Source organism: Saccopteryx leptura, chromosome 2 (genome assembly GCF_036850995.1).
Source record: "Saccopteryx leptura isolate mSacLep1 chromosome 2, mSacLep1_pri_phased_curated, whole genome shotgun sequence".
Classification (NCBI taxonomy): Eukaryota; Metazoa; Chordata; class Mammalia; order Chiroptera; family Emballonuridae; genus Saccopteryx; species Saccopteryx leptura.
The window spans coordinates 249,194,002-249,212,658 of record NC_089504.1 but is presented as its reverse complement, the minus strand read 5'-3'; the positions used below and the strand labels follow the sequence as shown (position 1 = coordinate 249,212,658).

The 18,657-nt window shown below is 53.3% G+C and overlaps 1 protein-coding gene across 1 annotated transcript in view; it reads right to left on the bottom strand.

Annotated features, from left to right (window-relative positions):
- TMEM132B (transmembrane protein 132B) overlaps positions 1-18,657 on the bottom strand; it is a 235,284-nt gene that overhangs the window by 6,122 nt on the left and 210,505 nt on the right. Inside the window, exons 5-8 of the mRNA XM_066371179.1 lie at positions 15,882-16,025; positions 3,964-4,169; positions 2,319-2,589; positions 42-233 (exon numbers count right to left, since the gene is read on the bottom strand). Of these exons, the coding sequence (XP_066227276.1) occupies positions 42-233; positions 2,319-2,589; positions 3,964-4,169; positions 15,882-16,025 (813 nt within the window). The remainder of the gene's footprint in view (positions 1-41; positions 234-2,318; positions 2,590-3,963; positions 4,170-15,881; positions 16,026-18,657) is intronic.

The window sequence follows — 18,657 nt, the reverse complement described above, 5'->3', positions numbered from 1 at the left end:
GTCGGAGGGAGGGGCCTCCTCAGCTGACTGGGCAAACCTACCTGCTGCGGGGCCTGGAGGACGTCCTGGGCAGCCGCTGTGGCGACGAGGGCCCTTCTGTCCACCCTGTGCGGCTGCAGGGACAGAGACAAGCCTGCCACCAGCTGCACGCCCAGGTCCGCGATGGTGACGCGGTCCTCCAGGACGGTCACCGTCTTCTCGGCCAGGATGGAGTCGGACAGAGGCGAGAGGACCTTGAAAGGAAGGGAGACAGCTGCGGTTCCTGCCGCACGCCCTGCTTTAAACCCCCAAGTAAATGCTCTCTGGTTCTCTGCTCGAGGCCGGTCGGCCGGGGACTTGTGTGTCCGGGCCCTGGGCTGCCGCCGTTCCCGACACTCGCCCGCCGCGTGGACCGTGCGGGAGTCAGTGCGGCCTGTCCTCTCCCTGGGTCTGCACCGCGACAACAGCGGTGCGTCCTCCAGGAAGAGCCTGGATGAATGTAAAGGCAGCGACCGCAAGCTCCCCGCCTCGGCACGAGGTGCCAGGCGTGCCAATGACACCCTCCCCACGGCACCTATTGAGGGGCGGCACAGCAGAACCGTGGGAAAGCCCGACGGGGGAGCGGGGTTCCACCACCTCCCACTCACATGCCTTCCCGTGGGCACTTGGACACCTGCCAGGGGAGGGGCAGGAATGACGTGGCAGGGCTGCCGTGACTTCACCACACTAACCAGGCAGGCCGAGTGGGAACAGGAACGTTAACCCCGGGAGAGGTCGTCCCCCCGATTCACCATCTGGCCTGGAACCAGGGAGGCTAATGCAGGGAGAGGCCTGTCCAGCCGGCAGAGACTCCAGCGCCGCCCCCCCCCCCCCACGACGTCCCGCCTACTCCCTCGGGCCTGGGACTGATGAGCGGCCGCTCTGGGGCGGTGTTCTGTTATATAGAACCGGGAGATCTCCCTAGAGTCTCCAGGCGGGTCCTGTGCAGCCCCATGAGCCCGGAAAAGCAGAGCTTTCCCGACAGGTGGCGGGAGTCGGGAAGATTCATAGTGTGAGAAGGCCATGCTCAGGAGTCCCCGGTGACAAAGGGGCCACCTGGGAAGGCATGCAGGTGGCCTCTCATGGCAGACTCCGGGCTGACAGTCAGCAAGGACACAGACCCCTCCATCCGACACCAGGAGGCGCTGCGCTGTTCAGACAGCCCGGTCAGAGAAAGAAGTCCTCCCCCCGACCCCCCATGTGGGCCCAGCCCGGCCACCACCACGATTCAAGCCTTGTGGTACCCTAAGCAAGGAACCCAGGACTGGACCGGAACACGGCACCGGTTCTCCTCATAAAGGAGCAGTGTTTTAGCCGCTAAATGTCTGGTAATGAGTTATACAGCCACAGAAAAGTGATACAAAATATAACATGCTTCATTCCTCTGCCTCAGTGTTTAACTTTGGCAACACCTAATGTGACTGAACACTATTTTTTATTATAAACATGCTGCACTAATTCTGCATAATTATCCTGTCAAAATTGGCCCAAAAATAGTATCACCCATACTATAATGGAGAGCATGTAACCGTAGAGTTTTTAAAAGTTATTTTTAACGCAAAGGCATGTTTTTAAAGACTTTTTTTTGTCTACCGTTCATGGTATAACATAGCCACATGGCTTGCCCTCTGGGTTCAGGAAATAAAACCGGCTCTCACGGGTCCTTCTGCCTTCTATCAGGGACGTGACGAGAGCAGGTGTAGTGTGGGGATGCTGCTTGCACTGTGCGTTTAATCTCGCCTTAATAAAAAAAAAAACTTGATGTGTCTCCTAAATCTCTCTTAGATGCAAATGTTGATGTGGGTTTCGATGATTAAACTTGGTGAGTATTGCCTGACCAGGCGGTGGCGCAGTGGATAGAGTATAGGACTGGGATGTGGAGGACCCAGGTTTGAGTCCCCGAGGTCGCCGACTGGAGCACAGGCTCATCTGGTTTGAGCAAGGCTCACCAGCTTGAGCCCAAAGTCACTGGCTTGAACAAGGGGTTACTCACTCTGCTGTAGCCCCCCGGTCAAGGCACATACAAGAAAGCAATCGATGAGCAACTAAGGTACCACAACGAAAAATTAATGCTTCTTATCTCTCTCCCTTCCTGTCTGTCTGCCCCTATCTGTCCCTCTCTCCCTGTCACAAAAAAATAATAATAATATAAAACTTGGTGAGTACACACCCACAGCCGTGACCGTGTGGGCACCACACACACACACACACACACACACACACACACAGCAGCAGCAGCAGCAGCACTGACCCGGACACTTGTCCCTCCCACCTGGGCAGGGCTGGGCTGGGCAGCTCACCTGCACTGTGGTGATCCCTGGCTCCCGGCCCACCAGGGTCCTGCCGTCCTGTAACTGAGCTATTCTGGGCTCCTCCACCTTCATGAAGTCCACGACGAGGTCAGTGATGTCAAACTGCCAGTCGGGGCCCAGCATGTAGCTCAGCTGCCCCAGGTCGGGCGACTCTGCCACGAACTGCGTGAGGACGCGCACCGTGGCGTGCTGGTACTGCAGGGAGCACCCGCGGCCCTTCCTCTCCTCGTCCTCCTCGTCGTCGCTCTCCCGGGTGGGCCTGCACATGGACAAACCTGTCAGCGCCCTCGTGGGTGGGGCGGGGGGGAGACAGGCCACCACGCGCCCTGTGTCCCAGCACCCCGGAGGGCCCAGGGCGGCACGAGGTGGTTCTCCTCCCGCCAGATCAGCTCACGGGCTGCTCCTTCACCACCTGTCCCTCCACGCATTCTCCGGGCACTAAGTGACGGTCACGTGGTGCCACCTGCTTGGCACACGGAGGGTGAGCGCAGTCCCTGCCCACCCCCCACATACAGGTGGAGGCTTTTCTCTGTCCCATGTTCCGGAAACCTATGATATCAAAACTACCCCCACGCGGGAATGAGTCTAATCGGGGCAGCCAGAGGCCCTGGGTTGGAAGAGTTGGGGGACCTGTTTCCAGTCCCCGTTGGCCTTGAGCGAGCGGCTTCACCCCAGTCAGGCCCTGCCACCCCTACCTTCCTCCAGGGGTGCAGGATACTCAAGTCAAGGTGTGAAGACCCTTGCGGGCAGCCCTCCTCAGCACACCTGCCCTTCCTGTCTGGCTCTGCTGTTCCAGAACCTTCCCCTCAAGACAAACCCGTCCCTTGTTCTTTTATGAGAGGGCCTTGCTCAGTGGCTGCTGGCTAGCCCGTGACCATCAGTGGACGGGGATTTGGGTCCGGAGAGAAAGGGGCAGCCACCCACAGGCACAGAGTCAGACCCGCTATGTGCCGGGCTTCGACGAGAGCGGACACAGGGCGGCTACCCACCACGCGCCTGCCACACATGTTCGACGCATTCAGTCGCCAAGGGCTGAGGGGTGGGGGCGTCCCATTGTCCTGGTCAGACCAGTGAGGACGTCAAGGCAGAGAGGAGAGGCTACTCGGCCATGGCCACACACTGGTCCTCGCCAGGCGGGGCCCAGACCGGGGCCACTGCCCGCCTCTGGAGAGCGAACTCCATTCACTGTCACAACAGCCAAGAAGCATGTTCCTGTTTTCACACAAAGAAACCGGGGCTCAAAGAAGCTAATACAGGGCCCGGATGGCTGGTAGCAAGCAGCCTTGGAACGAGCTCTACTTGACTCCAAAACCCGCTTTCTTCAGTGGGTATAAAGAAGGGCCTCAGACGCACATAGAAAGTCACAGGGAACACGTTCAGCAGTACCGTAATACAGAAATCGGGTTTCTCACAGTGAGGAGAGACTATCCTTGCCCATTGGGTGACATTAGGGAGCAACAGGACACAGCCCATTAAAAAACACCAAATGGCATACCAAAAAAAATGACTCCCGTTTAATTTTCAAACCCCGTGATGACACCCTGGGCTGTGTGTCTCTACCTGCCGTCCACCAGGCTCGGCAGGGGATGTAGACCCGTGTCCCCTCCGGCAGCCACCCCTCTTGGGGCCTCACCTTCTGCTAGGGGCCACAGGGACCCGCCAGCCTTTGACCTGGCTCAGCTCCGTGTCCGACACCTCGATCTGCAGGGGCAGGCGGGGCGCCCAGACAGTCACCTCCAGCTGCGTGGTGAAGTGCTGGTGCGTGAAGCTCACGGCCGCGTCCACCCTGCTCCTCATCTCCTTCCCGTTCACAAACATGGCGTCGCAGCCAGCTGAGACCTGCGGGAAGAGGGGTTTGGACCTCGAGACGCAGCCGCGGGACAAGCAGACGCCAAAGCTGGCGGTGAGGCCGGGACCCAGGAGACGCCAGCGCGGGCCATGCTGGACGAGCGTGGGAGCACGGCTCGAACCAACGTCACCGGGAGGCCACCAGTCAGTGACAAAGACTGATAAAGAGACCCCAGGAGGACCTGTCGTATTACGTAACACTGACAAGTTACACCAGGAACGTAATTTAATGGCATTGCAATGCCTGGGTTGCTTCTTTCTGTGTGTGTGTTTTCTTTCTCTTTACTTTTTTTATTTTCTCAGACCACCACTCATCAAACCCCAGGTGTGACCTATTTCACTCAGCACCACATGGCAGGAAGCATACCGGGTAGTCACATGTTACTAAAAAAAAAACACCCAGTTTATTCAAACCATCGAGGGGACCCTTTCTGAGAAACCGAGAGAGCGTGGCACTAGATGAAAACCCCGGTACGAAATACAGAATGTGCTGAAACATGGACATCACCCTTCATGCTTCAGCCGAAATGAACAACCCACCGGCTCCACGTGGTCGCCAACCTCACCGAGTCCCCGCAAGGAGTCGGAACCCTGGGGTCAGGGAGGTGATCAGTGGGCTGCCCACCAGGGGCTTAGGACTCAAAACAATCAAAGACGAGCAACACGCCCTGAGTGACCGCTCCGTGCAGGTCACCGGTGTCGTGCTGCGCCGTGCTCATGCCAACCACCCCCCGACCCAAGTCTGGTTGTGTATCAGAAGGTAAAACGGAAGAGAAGACAGGCCTTGCCTACAGGCAACATTTCCAAAACAGGAGATGAGAAAACGCAACGCGCGGTGGGATGTCCATGAATTTGCTGCATGCCGGCGGGCGGCAAAGGATAATCCAATAAAGTGTCCCTGGCCCTGACTGGGTATTTGTGACCTCTCTCTTCTCCCAACTTCAGGGGGATGGACAGGAAAGAGGAAGGGGTCATGGAATCCAACAGAGCACTGTACAATTTATAAAACCTCGTGGCAAACAACAACAACAGCAAACAAACCTCGTGGCATCTGACATTCTCAACTGCTTCATGTGCGATAGATTTCAGTAGTGAACTGGACACCCTCGACCTTTGCCATGAGACTTTGCTGATCCCCTTCCCAGAGACAAAATACACTTTCTCCTTTTGCGAATGTCGGGTTTGGGCAAATGATTTGCCTTCTTCAGGAGATTTCTGACCCAAAAAATGTGACAATAAGACACTTATCAATACAGTTAAAGGACTGGGGTGGCTCTCTGTATGCTGGCAACCTTGAGGAGCTAAACCCCAGCCGGCCTGAGAGCCATGGGAAAAGCCAGTGCTAGGAGCCAGGGGTGGTTTGTTACGTAGGAATCCCTACCCCATCATGCTCTATGACCATGTGTCTCAAATGGTATTCCGAATCTCCACCCACCAGTAGAAAATATGTCTTATGCGATGACCAATACGCCAAAAGCACAGACAAGAGAAAACTTTCATGGAGAAATACTTAGCCTCATTATGTATAGAAGTAGCCCAACTTTCTATTCTGTTCAATTTCCACCCATTCCATCACTTAAAAAAAAATGATGGCAGCCTGACCTGTGGTGGCGCAGTGGATAAAGCGTTAACCTGGAAACGCTGAGGTTGCTGGTTCAAAACCCTGGGCTTGCCTGGTCAAGGCACATATGGGAGTTGATGCTTCCTGCTCCTCCCCCTTCTCTCTCTCTCTCTCTCTTACTCTCTCTCCCCTCTCCATAATGAATAAATTTTTTAAAAAATCTTAAAAAAAAAATGATGGCGTGATCCCATGAAAAAATGGCCTGTAATTTGAAAAGACCCTGCCCATGGGCACTGCGGGGAAATTATTCCTTATCCCCATTTCACAGATGAGGAAACCAAGGCTCCGTGAGAGCCAGTGTTCCAGGCTGCATGTTCTGACCCAACACGGTCCCTTTTCCAGGGGCACACAGCGGCCGTAGTCTCCACTGACCCCCCTCTCTGGGGTCACTTCATTCTTCATTTTCACTTGAAGCATCCTTCATACAAGGGACCTGAGCTGTTCTCTGCTTGATAAACATCAAAGACCAAAGCGAGTCAACCCAGTCCCAGCTGCACATCAGGGAAAGAGAGAGCTTCCCACCCTGCAGATTAACCTCCGTTCTCAAACACGTCAGAGCGGCGTCTGCAGATCTGGAGGCAGACACATGCTTACAAGGGGAACAGGAAAAAGTTCCTGCTTCCCTGCAGCAGAAACCAATATATATGTAAGCTCATAAAAAGAATTTATGTACTCTGACCAGGCGGTGGCGCAGTGGATAGAGAGAGCATCTGACTGGGACATGGAGGACCCAGGTTCGAGACCCCAAGGTCGCCGGCTTGAGCATGGGTTCATCTGGTTTGGGCAAGACTCATCAGCTTGAGCCCAAGGTCGCTGGGTTGAGCAAGGGGTCACTTGGTCTGCTGAAGGCCCATGGTCAAGGCACATATGAGAAAGTAATCAATGAATAACTAAGGTGCCACATGAAGAATTGATGCTTCTCATCTCTCTCCCTTCCTGTCTGTCCCTCTCTCTGACTCTCTGTCTCTGTCACACAAAAAAAGAATTTATGTAAAAACTTGACTGATTTGCTACAGGGCAGCTATGGGCTGGTGTGGACGCGTTAGGTCCCCAGGGCTAAGGCTCACAATAGGGACACTTACTCCTCTGCTCCTCCTGGGTCACAAGGCCCATCATTTGGAGACATGCAAGTTGCCTTATTGCATTTTCTGCAGCCAAGGCTCTTGGCACGGGCACTGGACCACGGTAGACAGGCAAGGACCACACAGAAGAAATGAGAGAGGGGTGGTTTGCTCAGGATCAACCACCAGCAACTGAAAGGTCCTGGGAGCCCCTGCACCCAGCCTCCCAGGCCCCTCACCAGCACAGAGAGCCACTCCAAGCCCCACTCTCCAAAGGGGACCCCTAATTTAGCTTGGCAAGGCCGGACCCTGATGCTTGGCACTGAGCTGCGTTTATTTTTATCCGTTCTCGGTCACGGGGGGTCGGTGCAGCTTTTGCGGTGAGACCCTTGCTGGGATGTGTTATTTCTTCCTCTCTCTGGCGGTCACTGACTAACCATCGGGTCTCCCAGCAAGTGCCCATCCCAGAAGCCCGACTGGAGACCGCTTCGTTTCTCCCTTCCCATCTTATCCTCAACACACACCCCCACTGGAGAACCTTTGAGTCTTGACGCCGACAGAGACCTCAGGAACCGTCTGATAAACACCCCCTGGGGAGATGCAGGCCGGGGGGGGGACAGTGCCCGCCTTAGAGACACAGAGAGGTCACTCAAGTCTGAGCTGACAACTGAGACCTGACTCGGGGCCACAGTGAGGATGTGCGGTGGACTCTGGACAGGACTCCCAAGAGCACAAAGCGAATCTGAGAGCCCGCCACTCGTGCACAAAACACTGCCCGACAGGGTGATGGGTCTGTGTTCGTGTGGCACTTACGGAATGCTCAGGCCTCCAGGTTGCCTCCCACCCCATCACGTGAGAAGCCGGGACATCCTCATGCTGGACCCCCGCCACCCCTCTCCCCCGCCACCCCCTCCCCCTCACTCGATGGCACCGACGCTGGGCACAGACAGGGTCTGCGTTCTGCTTGTTGGGCCACCTCTGTGAAGCACTGGAGGCATTCTGCCCCTCCTCTTCCTCTAGGACGATGATCTCCGTCCCAATTACGTTTGACAAGGTTGCGTTCCACCTTCACAGAAAAGAGCTTCCAAAGTTTCACCCCATAACTAAGCTACCCCAGCAAACGAGGCCCGTGATTTGGTGTAAAGGGTGGCATTCGCTGATCTGTGGTATGGTTTTCTGTTAGTACATCCCCCACCTCGACTTGGGGGGATTTGAGAATGTCCCCTTAAGAAAAGACCCGGGCACTTCGGATTCAACGCTGGTGGCCCAGACAGGATTGGGAGTCATTCACCCAATGAACGCCCAGTGCCCGGGCAGCCGGCTCCCTGCACTGGCTCTGATGGTGGGCCCAGAGTCCACCGGGAGGTTGCTGATTTAGGTTCCGCGGGCGCAGACGCCAGAGCCAACGCTCAAAGTTTCTGGGGTTTGCCCAGAAATCAAGTCCCATCCGAGAAAAGCGCCTCAGCGGGATAAGCATGTTCTCAGGGGAAACAGATCCACAGCGTTCATGAGTCCCCAAACATTTTGAGAAGACCTGTGAGTGTGTCTTTTAGGCAAGGAGCTTCTCTGGGGAAGAAGGTCTGGGAACTGTGAGCTCGAGCTGCCTGGACCAGCGGCTGGTGGCTTTATCTCCGAGGCGCCAGGCAGAGGGGGGACAGAAAGGAACACAGCGGATGGCCCCATGCCCACTGCTCCAGGATCTGAATGGGGACAAGACCGACGATGAGAGGACCGAGCTGAGGCGACCCAGCAGGGACGAGATGTGCTCACTACAGCCAGGAGACAGCTGGCCGTCCAAGCCCCTGTTGTCGGTGGTGATTTCCAGAGAGACACCAGCAGGTCGGAGCCCGGCCAGGCTGAGCCCGTCACAGAGGGGAGTGAGACAGACAAGCCAGGACTGCGCCGCACAGCGGTCCCCAGGTGCATCCCCTCCACGACAGACAGCAAGTCCTTGCCTGTGTGGCGCGAGCTAAACGAGGATCCCACAGCCCAGGTCTGGTCTGGGCAGCCTCACTGGCAGCCCCCGCGGCGAAATAAAATGACAGCGGATCTGCCAGTTAAGTGACTCCACTCTTCAAACATCTCAAATGACATTAGCAATGAATTTAAATAATTGCATCCAATACAGGGTTCTAATTTTCCCACCTCCTCCCGCTCAACTTATCTCACAGACGGTCACGGGAGCCAGTCACGGGAGCGATTCACATGCGTGTTTTTCAGAATGACGGCCCGACGTGCAGCTTCGGGGGGTGCTGGTGGGGCGGATGTAGCAGCCAGACCCCTTCCCACCCAGGGAGGTCCCAGAAACAAAGAAGGTGGGTCTGTCTGCTGGGACTGATAGGAGAGTCGGTGACCATGGCAACCTGGAGGCAGCCACCCCAACATCGTTCAAGGGGGGACGGCCGCTACTCACCTGAGCTGCCCCTGCCCCCACCCACACACACAGCCAGGACTGTGTTCGGAGCTCTTGAGACTTTGTAAGAGAAACGGGAAATCCAGGGTTTTGGTGAAACTACATTTTGAATGTGAGCATCTAAGTGTCTATATTTTAAAGCACTCGTCTGGCCAACCAGAGACCGTCTCAGGGGCCATCACTGTACAACCTCTGGACCGAGGACACCCCGACGCAGACAGTCTGATAGCCATGCGGTCCACATTGCCGCCTGGCTGGTGTCAAGCTCGTCGATCCTTCCTAAAGCCGCTGCCAGCTCCCCCAGGGGCTCGGCTGGACTCTGTATCATTGAGATCATGTTTACAGAAGCAAAATTCTTTGGCCCCATGGGCTTAAGCCAAGCCCCCTTCTGCCCCAACCACAGACATGGCACAGGCCCTGGGTCAGAGCGGCAACATCCTGCAAGGTACTCACCACCCATCTGTCGTCCAAGGACGCTGCCAAGAAAGGAACGGGGCAGGGGACAAGGGACTAGCCCCCTGCCTGGAGTGTCCTTCAGACACATGCTCGGTCTCAGCACAGGGACATCTACTGCTCCTCATACAACCGTGCTCACGTGAGGAAAAATCAAAGCGTAAGCCAAACATCTATAAAGCGTTCAACACGAAGGGCGCCAGGAACGCGCTGATAGAGTCATCTCCCCGCTCTCGGGAGCACAGACCACGGGCAGCGGTACTGCAGGAGCCCTTGGCAGTGGAGACGGCCCAGTCGTCCCGAGCAGTCAGCGATGACTTCATTAGGAAAGAAAAGGAGAAAAAAACAGGAAACGAAAGCTTGGGACTGAAGCCTTGAATGTTTACAAGGAGCTTGTTAAACTGGGCTTTCAAAGTGGTTGACAATATAGGGCACATTTGGGAGGGGGAATGGGGGAGGAAGTCTGTGAGAAGCCCCCCCACACACACACACGCTGCAGGGAAGAGAGGTCAGAGCACTTTGAAATCAGAGAACTTTCTTCCAGCAATTACAGTTAAACCGTCCACATGTCCACGCCAGATTAACCTAAGAGTCGTTCAGCAGATGCAATCAAGAATGAGTCATGAGCATAAAGGACCCTGTAGTGCAGCGAGCCCCTCTTGAAATGGGAGAAACAGAAGAGATGAGAGCCTTCATTTAGCAGGAGGCTGTGTGACTGGCACCGTCCAACCTCTGAGAAACCATTGTCTGTGCTCACGTTCGCCGAGACAAGAGTTTCTAGCTCCACCCGCCGTAGAAGTCGGCGCTACTTTCTAAAAGTCTGTATCTGCCGGGCAACCACTTCAGAAAGTGGCAGTTTCTTTATTTAAAAAAGAAAAAAAAAGTTACACATACAGGTACTATCCATCTATTCAACTTGTCTATTCCAAGAGAAAGGTAAGCTTATGTCCAGGCAAAAACCCGTGTAGCCAAAGTCAAGAGACCACCCACCTGTCCACCCACAGATGGAGAAGCTGCAGTGCAGCGGAATACTACTCAGCCATTAAAAATAAAAACCACTGCCTGACCAGGCAGTGGCGCAATGGATAGAGCATCAGACTCAGATGCAGAGGAACTAGATTCCAAACCCCGAAGTTGCTGGCTTGAGCGCAGGCTCATCTGGTTTGCGCAAGGCTCAACAGTTTGAGCCCAAGGTCTCTGGCTTGAGCAAGGGGTCACTCGCTCTGCTGTAGCCCCCTGGGGTCAAGGCACATATGAGAAAGAAATCAATGAACAACTAAGGTGCTGCAACGAAGAACTGATGCTTCTCATCTCTCTCCCTTCTGGCCTGTCTGTCTCTCTCTGTCTCTCTCTCTCTGTCTCTCTCTGTCTCTGTCACACACACACACAAAATACAAACCACCAGTACACCCAAAGGTGTAGGTGAATCTCAAATTAATCATGCTCAGTGGAAGAAGCCAGACACAAACACGCTTCCTATAGTTCCATTTATAGAAAACTCTAGAAAATGTAAATTAATCTTCAATAAAAGAGAGAGAGAGAGAGAGAGAGAGATGCATGTTTGCTGGGAACAGGTGGCGAGGGACAGGAGCTCACCGATGCAGGATGTCACCACAAGCCTGCCGGATGCTATGACCTGCCACCCCAGGTCAGCGCAGTCCCATCCACCCGTCAGCACAGATGTGCCTCTCGAAGAACCACATACAGGGCACACCCACCTTCCTCGATACCTTCTCTGTAAATCCAATCCCTAGAGAAAAACGAGACCTTACTAGGTTTCACAGGTGCTTCGGAATCGCCCAGGGGAACGCAGCTGCCCCATCAAAGCGACCAATGCCCTCCACGGGCGGCACGGAGCCCTGTTTAGGTACCGGCTCCCTGCGCACTGGCCAGAAACATGATTATTGTTTTTCTGACTTCACAGCCACCCCTCCCCTTGTCCCTCACAGACCCAGCTTGGAAGCAAGCCCCTTCCTGGGGACAGTGAAGACTTTGAAATGCTAATATCCTTGCAAGAGGCCCATCAGCGTCTCATTAGCGCTAGTCCAGCTGACTCCGGGAGGTTGGGCACTCCATGACCACAGCCAGACGTTGGCGGGCACCATCATCCAGATCAGCATGAGCTCACATTTGCTTCTCTCTGAGCATGAACATGTCCCTGCCCGGTTAACAGTGCGTGACCGGAGTCTGTGGTTCTGAAGACCACAATTTGGTGGCCAGTGGTACAAGGACCGGCACGTAAAAATCATGAAACCCGTCACTTAATCCAAAAGAGAGATGTTTGGAGCTGAAATCATAATTACAAACTCGGAATTGCAATTTTTCTTCCTTCTGTTGAAGACCTTGAAAGGAACTCCACAAAGTGAAGAAAAATAAGTGTGGGTCAGACAGCACAGAGCTGTCTGATATCCAGGTTCCTAATCCCCAGAACCTCCGAATATGTGACCCTACCCGGTGTAGTGGATTTCAATTGTGGCCTCAAAGTGGTCCATCCAACTTCTAGCCCCCGGTACCCGGGAGTGCGATCGTATTTGGAAACAGAGTCTTTCCAGGTGTAATTAAGTTAAGGACATTGAGGGATCCTTAACTCAGAATTAAGGGACAGGGGGCCTATACCCAATGACAAGCGCCTCATAAGAGAAGACCACACACTGAGGCACGTGGGTGAGACCCTGTGACAACACAGGCAGAAACTGGAGAGATGTCACCACAAGCCAAGGACACCCGGATCCACCAGAAGCTGGAAGAGGCAGGAGGACCCCCCCCCAAGCCTGGCAATACCCTGAGTGCAGACATCCGGTCTCCAGAATGGGGGTGGGGGTGCAAAATAAATGGATGTTGCTCTCAGCCACTGCACGCATGGTAACTTATTATGGAGGCAACTCTAGGACACGAATGCCCGTGCAGACGTCACCTTGAGGTGAAAGGATTATCCTGGGCCATCCAGGTGGCCGAGTGTGGTCACAAAGGTCTTTATTATTAGGGACGAGCAGGAACCAAACGCACACGCACTACCCCTCCGTGGTGCCCGGAGCGCCTCACGCCTCGCCCACCACACATAGCCGATGGTGAAGTACAGTGTGTCCGTAAAGTCACGGTGCACTATTGACCGGTCACAGGAAAGCAACAAAAGACAAGAGAAATGTGAAATCTGCACCAAATAAAAGGAAAACCCTCCCAGTTTCTGTAGGATGATGTGGCAGCATGTGCACCTGCGCAGATGATGACGTAACGCCGTGTATACAGCGGAGCAGCCCACGGCCATGCCAGTCGAGATGTGGACGGTACGGAGGAAAGTTCAGTGTGTTCTGGGGCTCACTAAATTCGAATCCGTGACCAAAGTACAACGTGAATATCAGCGTGTTTATAACAAAGCACCACCACATAGGAATAACATTACTCGGTGGGATAAGCAGTTGAAGGAAACCGGCAGTTTGGTGGAGAAACCCCATCTGGTAGGCCATCAGTCAGTGACAAGTCTGTAGAGGCTATACGGGATAGCTACCTAAGGAGCCCTAAAAAATCTGTGCATGGCCTGACCTGTGGTGGTGCAGTGGATAAAGCGTTCACCTGGAATGCTGAGGTTGCCGGTTCAAAACCCTGGGCTTGCCTGGTCAAGGTACATATTGGAGTTGATGCTTCCAGCTCCTCCCCACCTTCTCTCTCTCTCTTTCTCTCTCTCTCTCTCTCTCAATCTCTCTCTCTCCTCTAAAATGAATAAATAAATAAAAATAAAAAATAAAAATCTGTGCGTGAGCCCACATCGAACTACACTGAATAGGTATGAAACTGGGAGAGTTTTCCTTTAATTTGGTGCAGATTTCACATTTCTATCGTCTTTTGTTGCTTTCCTGTGACTGGTCAAAAGTGCACCGGGACTTTACGGACACACTGTATTTGGGGGATAAAAACCCACCCAGGAGCACAGAAAGGAGGCATCTCGGGCTGTGGGATCAGGTCCAAGTCCCCCAGACGGTGAGGCACCTGCAGCCTCTCCACCCCTCTTTCCAATCACAGGAAAGTCACTGGAGGTATTCCGCTAAAGACCAGGCAGCCACCCCTGCCCGGTGGCCTGTCCCGTCTCCGGGAAGCTCTCCTGCCCGGTGGCCTGTCCCGTCTCCGGGAAGCTCTCCTGCCCGGTGGCCTGTCCCATCTCCGAGAAGCTCTAGCAGTTGCTTCCCCCATGCACCGGTGAGCATGGTCAACCAACATTTACGGAGCCCAGCTGTGCACCACCACGTCTCAGGGCTGAGACAGCAGGGTCACAGACACCGTGGACAGACCTTATAGACAAGCAGAGGTTCAAACACACAGCTATGACTATGGACACCAATCAGTAAATACAAATGGATATAATATTTACTGACAGACTGCCTACAGGTCAAGCACTACGTGGCTTCCTTCAGATAGGCACCCTTTTTTTATGGTCCTCAAATCTCCACGTCGGGGTCAGGCCATACACAGAGTTTACAAACAGTAACTCAGTTACGTGTGCCTGGAATGACTTTAGACAGACCTCTGACAGCACTGTCATCAGGAAACATGAATGAGAAAAATAAAAGAGAGTGGAGTGTGTGTCTTATCTGCAGCTCCCCCCAAGTCAAACTCATCTAGACATGCCCCCCCGCAGTTCCTTTAAAACTGGCCCTCGCCCTGTAATATGCTCCAGAAAAATCTGTCCGCAGCTCAAATGAAATGCAAGCAGATACTTCTTTTTTTTAAAGATCAACGGTCTTTTGAACTTTTTGAACCCAAGTGTTCCCTAAAGGGTTTCCAAAGGTTATTTTGGTGATCCTAAATACCCACTTATTCTCATTCATACGCTGAGTTCAGAACAAATCTCTAGGACAGGCACCTGCCCCACGGTGTCACTGTCCCCTCGTTGGACAGAGATGGACCCTGGGCTCAGGGACGTTAAGTGATTGGTCCACAATCACACCGCGGGGAAGCAGGTTCAGGACCTGGGCCAGCATCACGTGTCTGAAAGCCGGACCAGAGATGGTGTGGCCGCTGCGTCCCCTCTCACAGTGCTGATCTCTGTTGGGTCCCTCTCTGCTTTCACTCTTGGAACCTAAAAGGCACAGGTCTCCCATCTCCCTCTCGAGAGCCCGTGAAAGAATTCAAAAGAGCCGCCCTGCCTCCCTCTCCACCCCACACACCCTTCACTCGTTTCTCCTGGGATTGGATTTTAAGGGTCCCCAGCCCCAGACACCGTGATGGAACACAGTCCAGTTTCAGGCAGTCCTCGTGTGCCCAGAAAGACACAGACTCGTGGTTGGGGGGACAGAGCGAGGTCTACCATGCGCTGTATATGTGTATAGAGACCAGGATACGAGAAACAGCCCCGTTTCCTGCAGACCTGCTCCTGGAAAGCCACAGTGGCATGAGGGGAGTGACAAGGCAGACGCCCCTCAGCCTGCCTGTGGCAGACGGGAGTGACCTGGAGGACAGAGGTAAGACGCACAGATGCCCTTGGTCAGCTCCGGGTGACGTCTCTGCTGCCAGAGAGAACTGCCAGCCCATCAGCTACATAAAAACAGTCAGAAACAGTAAATGTGGTGACTCGAACAGGACGGCTCCTGGCTGAACTCAGGGTCACAAATCCAGCTCAGTAGCATGGACAGCCCTGCGGACATGTCCCCTGGCCAGATTCCCAGCCATGAGCCGTGTCCCCCTGGTAACACCCAAGGCAGGAAGCACAGGGAGGAAGGAACCTTTTTAAAAATGTAATCCTCACTCATTTTCATCTATATTAACAAACGCATAGTAGGCACCAAGCTCAAGGGTTGTACCGTGTTAGAATGAGGCCAGACTGATAGTTAAGTGTGCAAACTTGAGGTATTTAAGGAAGACATACTGAGTAAAGAATTTATATAGCCCAGCAATAAGCAAGAATGTGGAGTGTGGATGGTTCTTGTGAGGGAAATATTGTCCCGGGAACAAAGAGGAGAAAGAAAATTATTTTTGCTCAAGATTAAGACTGGGGCCCCCATTCCAGGGGGAGCACTCTTGGTCACTCAATCCTCAGCCTGGTCACCATGACTCCAGCCCTCTGGAGCCTAGGATGCCGCTCCATCAGAACCAGACATGGGGCAGAAGAAGGGACCCAAAGAAGATCCAACCATTGGGAGACCCGGGAACAACGTGCACCGTACCTTCACAATGTCTTCATCCGCAGACCTGCAATCCACGGACTCAGACACGTCCACCACGGAGCCGTCCTCCTGGACAGCTACGACCTTGACGGGAACCGACACAGCCCTGCCAGTGACGATGGCCGTGTTCAGGATCTCCGTGTCCTGCACAGGAGAGAAGGGGGCGCACGTCAGCAAACAGGCACCAGCAGCAAGCAGTGGGGGCATGGGGGAAGGAGGGACTGACCACACCCCCTCCTACCCCAGGTCTCATTCTGTAACATCAAACAGCGTGCATGTCCTCCGGGGACATGTCACACACAGCACCCAGTGCTTTCCGATATGTGTCAAGGTTCCCTGGGGATGCAGCCACTGTTTTCAAAGCTTATCAACCGAGTGGACGGAGCCTGGATTTCAGTTTCAGATAAAGACAGACAACAGCACAAACAAGGAGAGAGCGGGACCCAGACGATGAACCCCTGCACTCCTATCCCCCCTGCCCGAAACCTTGGCATGTTCCCCAAGATGTCCCTCTCAGCCCAGGGACTGAGATGCTGGGAATATATTCGCTTCTCTCTTCCTCTGAGGATCCCTCGGCGTGTCCATAGGTTCTGTTGTGATAAGGTGCCAAGGAATTGCAAAAAATGTTAACATTAGTATTTTAAAAGGCAGAGTCATGCCCCTTTACCCTTCCTTTCTGATGAGAAAAATACCCAAGAGAAAGAGATCAAAGGGGCAAAAGTTAATTAGTAGTTCATCATAATTTAACTATAGTTCTCTGGAAAGACTGAGGCCATTTGCTAGACAGCAAAGAAGGTAAAACTTATCTGAAAAACTTCCTCTTCTCCTTCCTTAAGAGCCTTTAGGAGACAGTGTTTACATATCTTAATTAAAAATTCCTACACTGATTCTAACTCTTCCCTCCTGGAGTCCTGAGAGTGACATATACCTCTAGACAAAGGGATCATGAGTCCACTCCCCTTGCTTGAAAAACCTGCATTCTGTAACATTTTATATGCTTTCTAATAATCATCCGTTTTGAAATTCTTTATATGTATAAAACTTGTAAGCTAAAGCAAGACACTAGCTTATTGGGTTTCCTAATAAGCTAGCCCCAACACTTTTAGCAAAGGTAATTTCATCATTTAACTTCTCTCCTTAGCCTAAGCTAAACATTTCATTGTGGCGACAGGGATGGGGGTAGACACTAGAAGCTCTGGGAATGTCTTTGCCGGGTATGTAAAACATTTATCACTACTGTGTTATCTTGTGGTCTTGATGTGTGGGAATGCTTTTCCCTTTTAATAGATCCTATAGATAGATATTGTAAGCTTGTTAGTAACTAACTATTGTACCATGCTCCCTCCTTACCCACCCCAACCAGTACTTGATTTTGTATAAAAAAAGGCTCAGAACGGTATGAGGGCCTACATGATTGGGGACCGTGCCCCGTGTAGCTAGCTGGCCGGCTAATTAATAAACTCCTCAAATGTCTTCTGTCACCTGCCTTGGGGTCTCTGTGTAACCTGCGGACTGCAGTACTTTATAACAGTAGCTTCCTGCTTCATCTCCGACCTGTCGCCGCACGCCGCCCTCCTCCAACGGGGACGCCTTCTCTCGCTTGCACACGGCACCGCCTGGGTGGGAAACTGGCTCTGACACGTGTTGCTGCGATGGGCGTGTGGACGGGCAGTCGCCGAAAACCCGAGTCACGTGAAATAACCCAGCGTGGGCGTATACACTTCCCGCGTGTGCTTGTTGCTTCACGAGGACGGGTTCCCACCAAAGCGGAACGCTGGAGCAACTCCAGTGGGAACGGCTGGGTCAGGGCACCCGGATATTCTCTGCCCCGTGAGAGCAAGGAGAAAACCAGCACCAAAATAACAACAACAACAAAAAATCAAGATCAACTCCTGCAGAGCTCTGGAAATAAAACAAAGGCATGTGCATCCAAAACAGCGTTTAGGAAAGAAAAACGGCCGAATCTCGGTTAAAAGTGGAGAACTCTGTGGCATTTTAACCTGACTCACTCCCCTCCCCAACTCTCCAGAGCTCTGCGGGGTCTCTGAAAAATAACAGCCCACATTCACCACGAAGGCCAGCCGTTCGAAAAGGCACCGGAGGGGGCGGGGCGGGTTTGGAGACCTCTGAAAACCTCATCCCCCAAAGAACTGCCATTGTTTGACTTATCCAACCATCCCTGGATGACCTCACTGTCAAGGCTGTGAGTACTAAGCCTGGCTCTGAGCTCAGCCCGTGTGGGAAGCTTTTAACCTAGAGGAGTTTGTTAAAATCTGCTCCAAGTGTTTGTGTGTGTGTGTGTTTTATTTGTGTGTATCTTCAAGAGAAGAGAAAGCATACGTCCCCCACAGAAACCTGTACAGCACCATTATGCATCACAGCCAAAGTAGAAACAACCTTCACGTCCATCGACTGGTGAATGAATAAATGACATGCAGGCCCTTCCCTATGGTGGAATATTATTCACCCATGAAGAGGAATAGCATTCGGACACTGGCAGCCACATGAGTGAACCTCAAACACATGATACGTGGAGTGAAGGAATCCGGTCTCACGTGGGCGTGCACTGTAGGGCTCCATTCCCGTGAAACGTCCAGAAGGGTCATGTCCATGGAGACGGGAAGTAAGTAGGTGGTTGTGAGGGCCCCAGAGGGGGAGGGGAAGATAGGGGGCAATGGGTAGCGGGACACGGTATAAAATACTAGGGCAGCCGGTGAAGCTATGGGGTGGATCCATATATTGGCTACTAGGCAAGGGTGCTTCAAGTTCCTTCTCT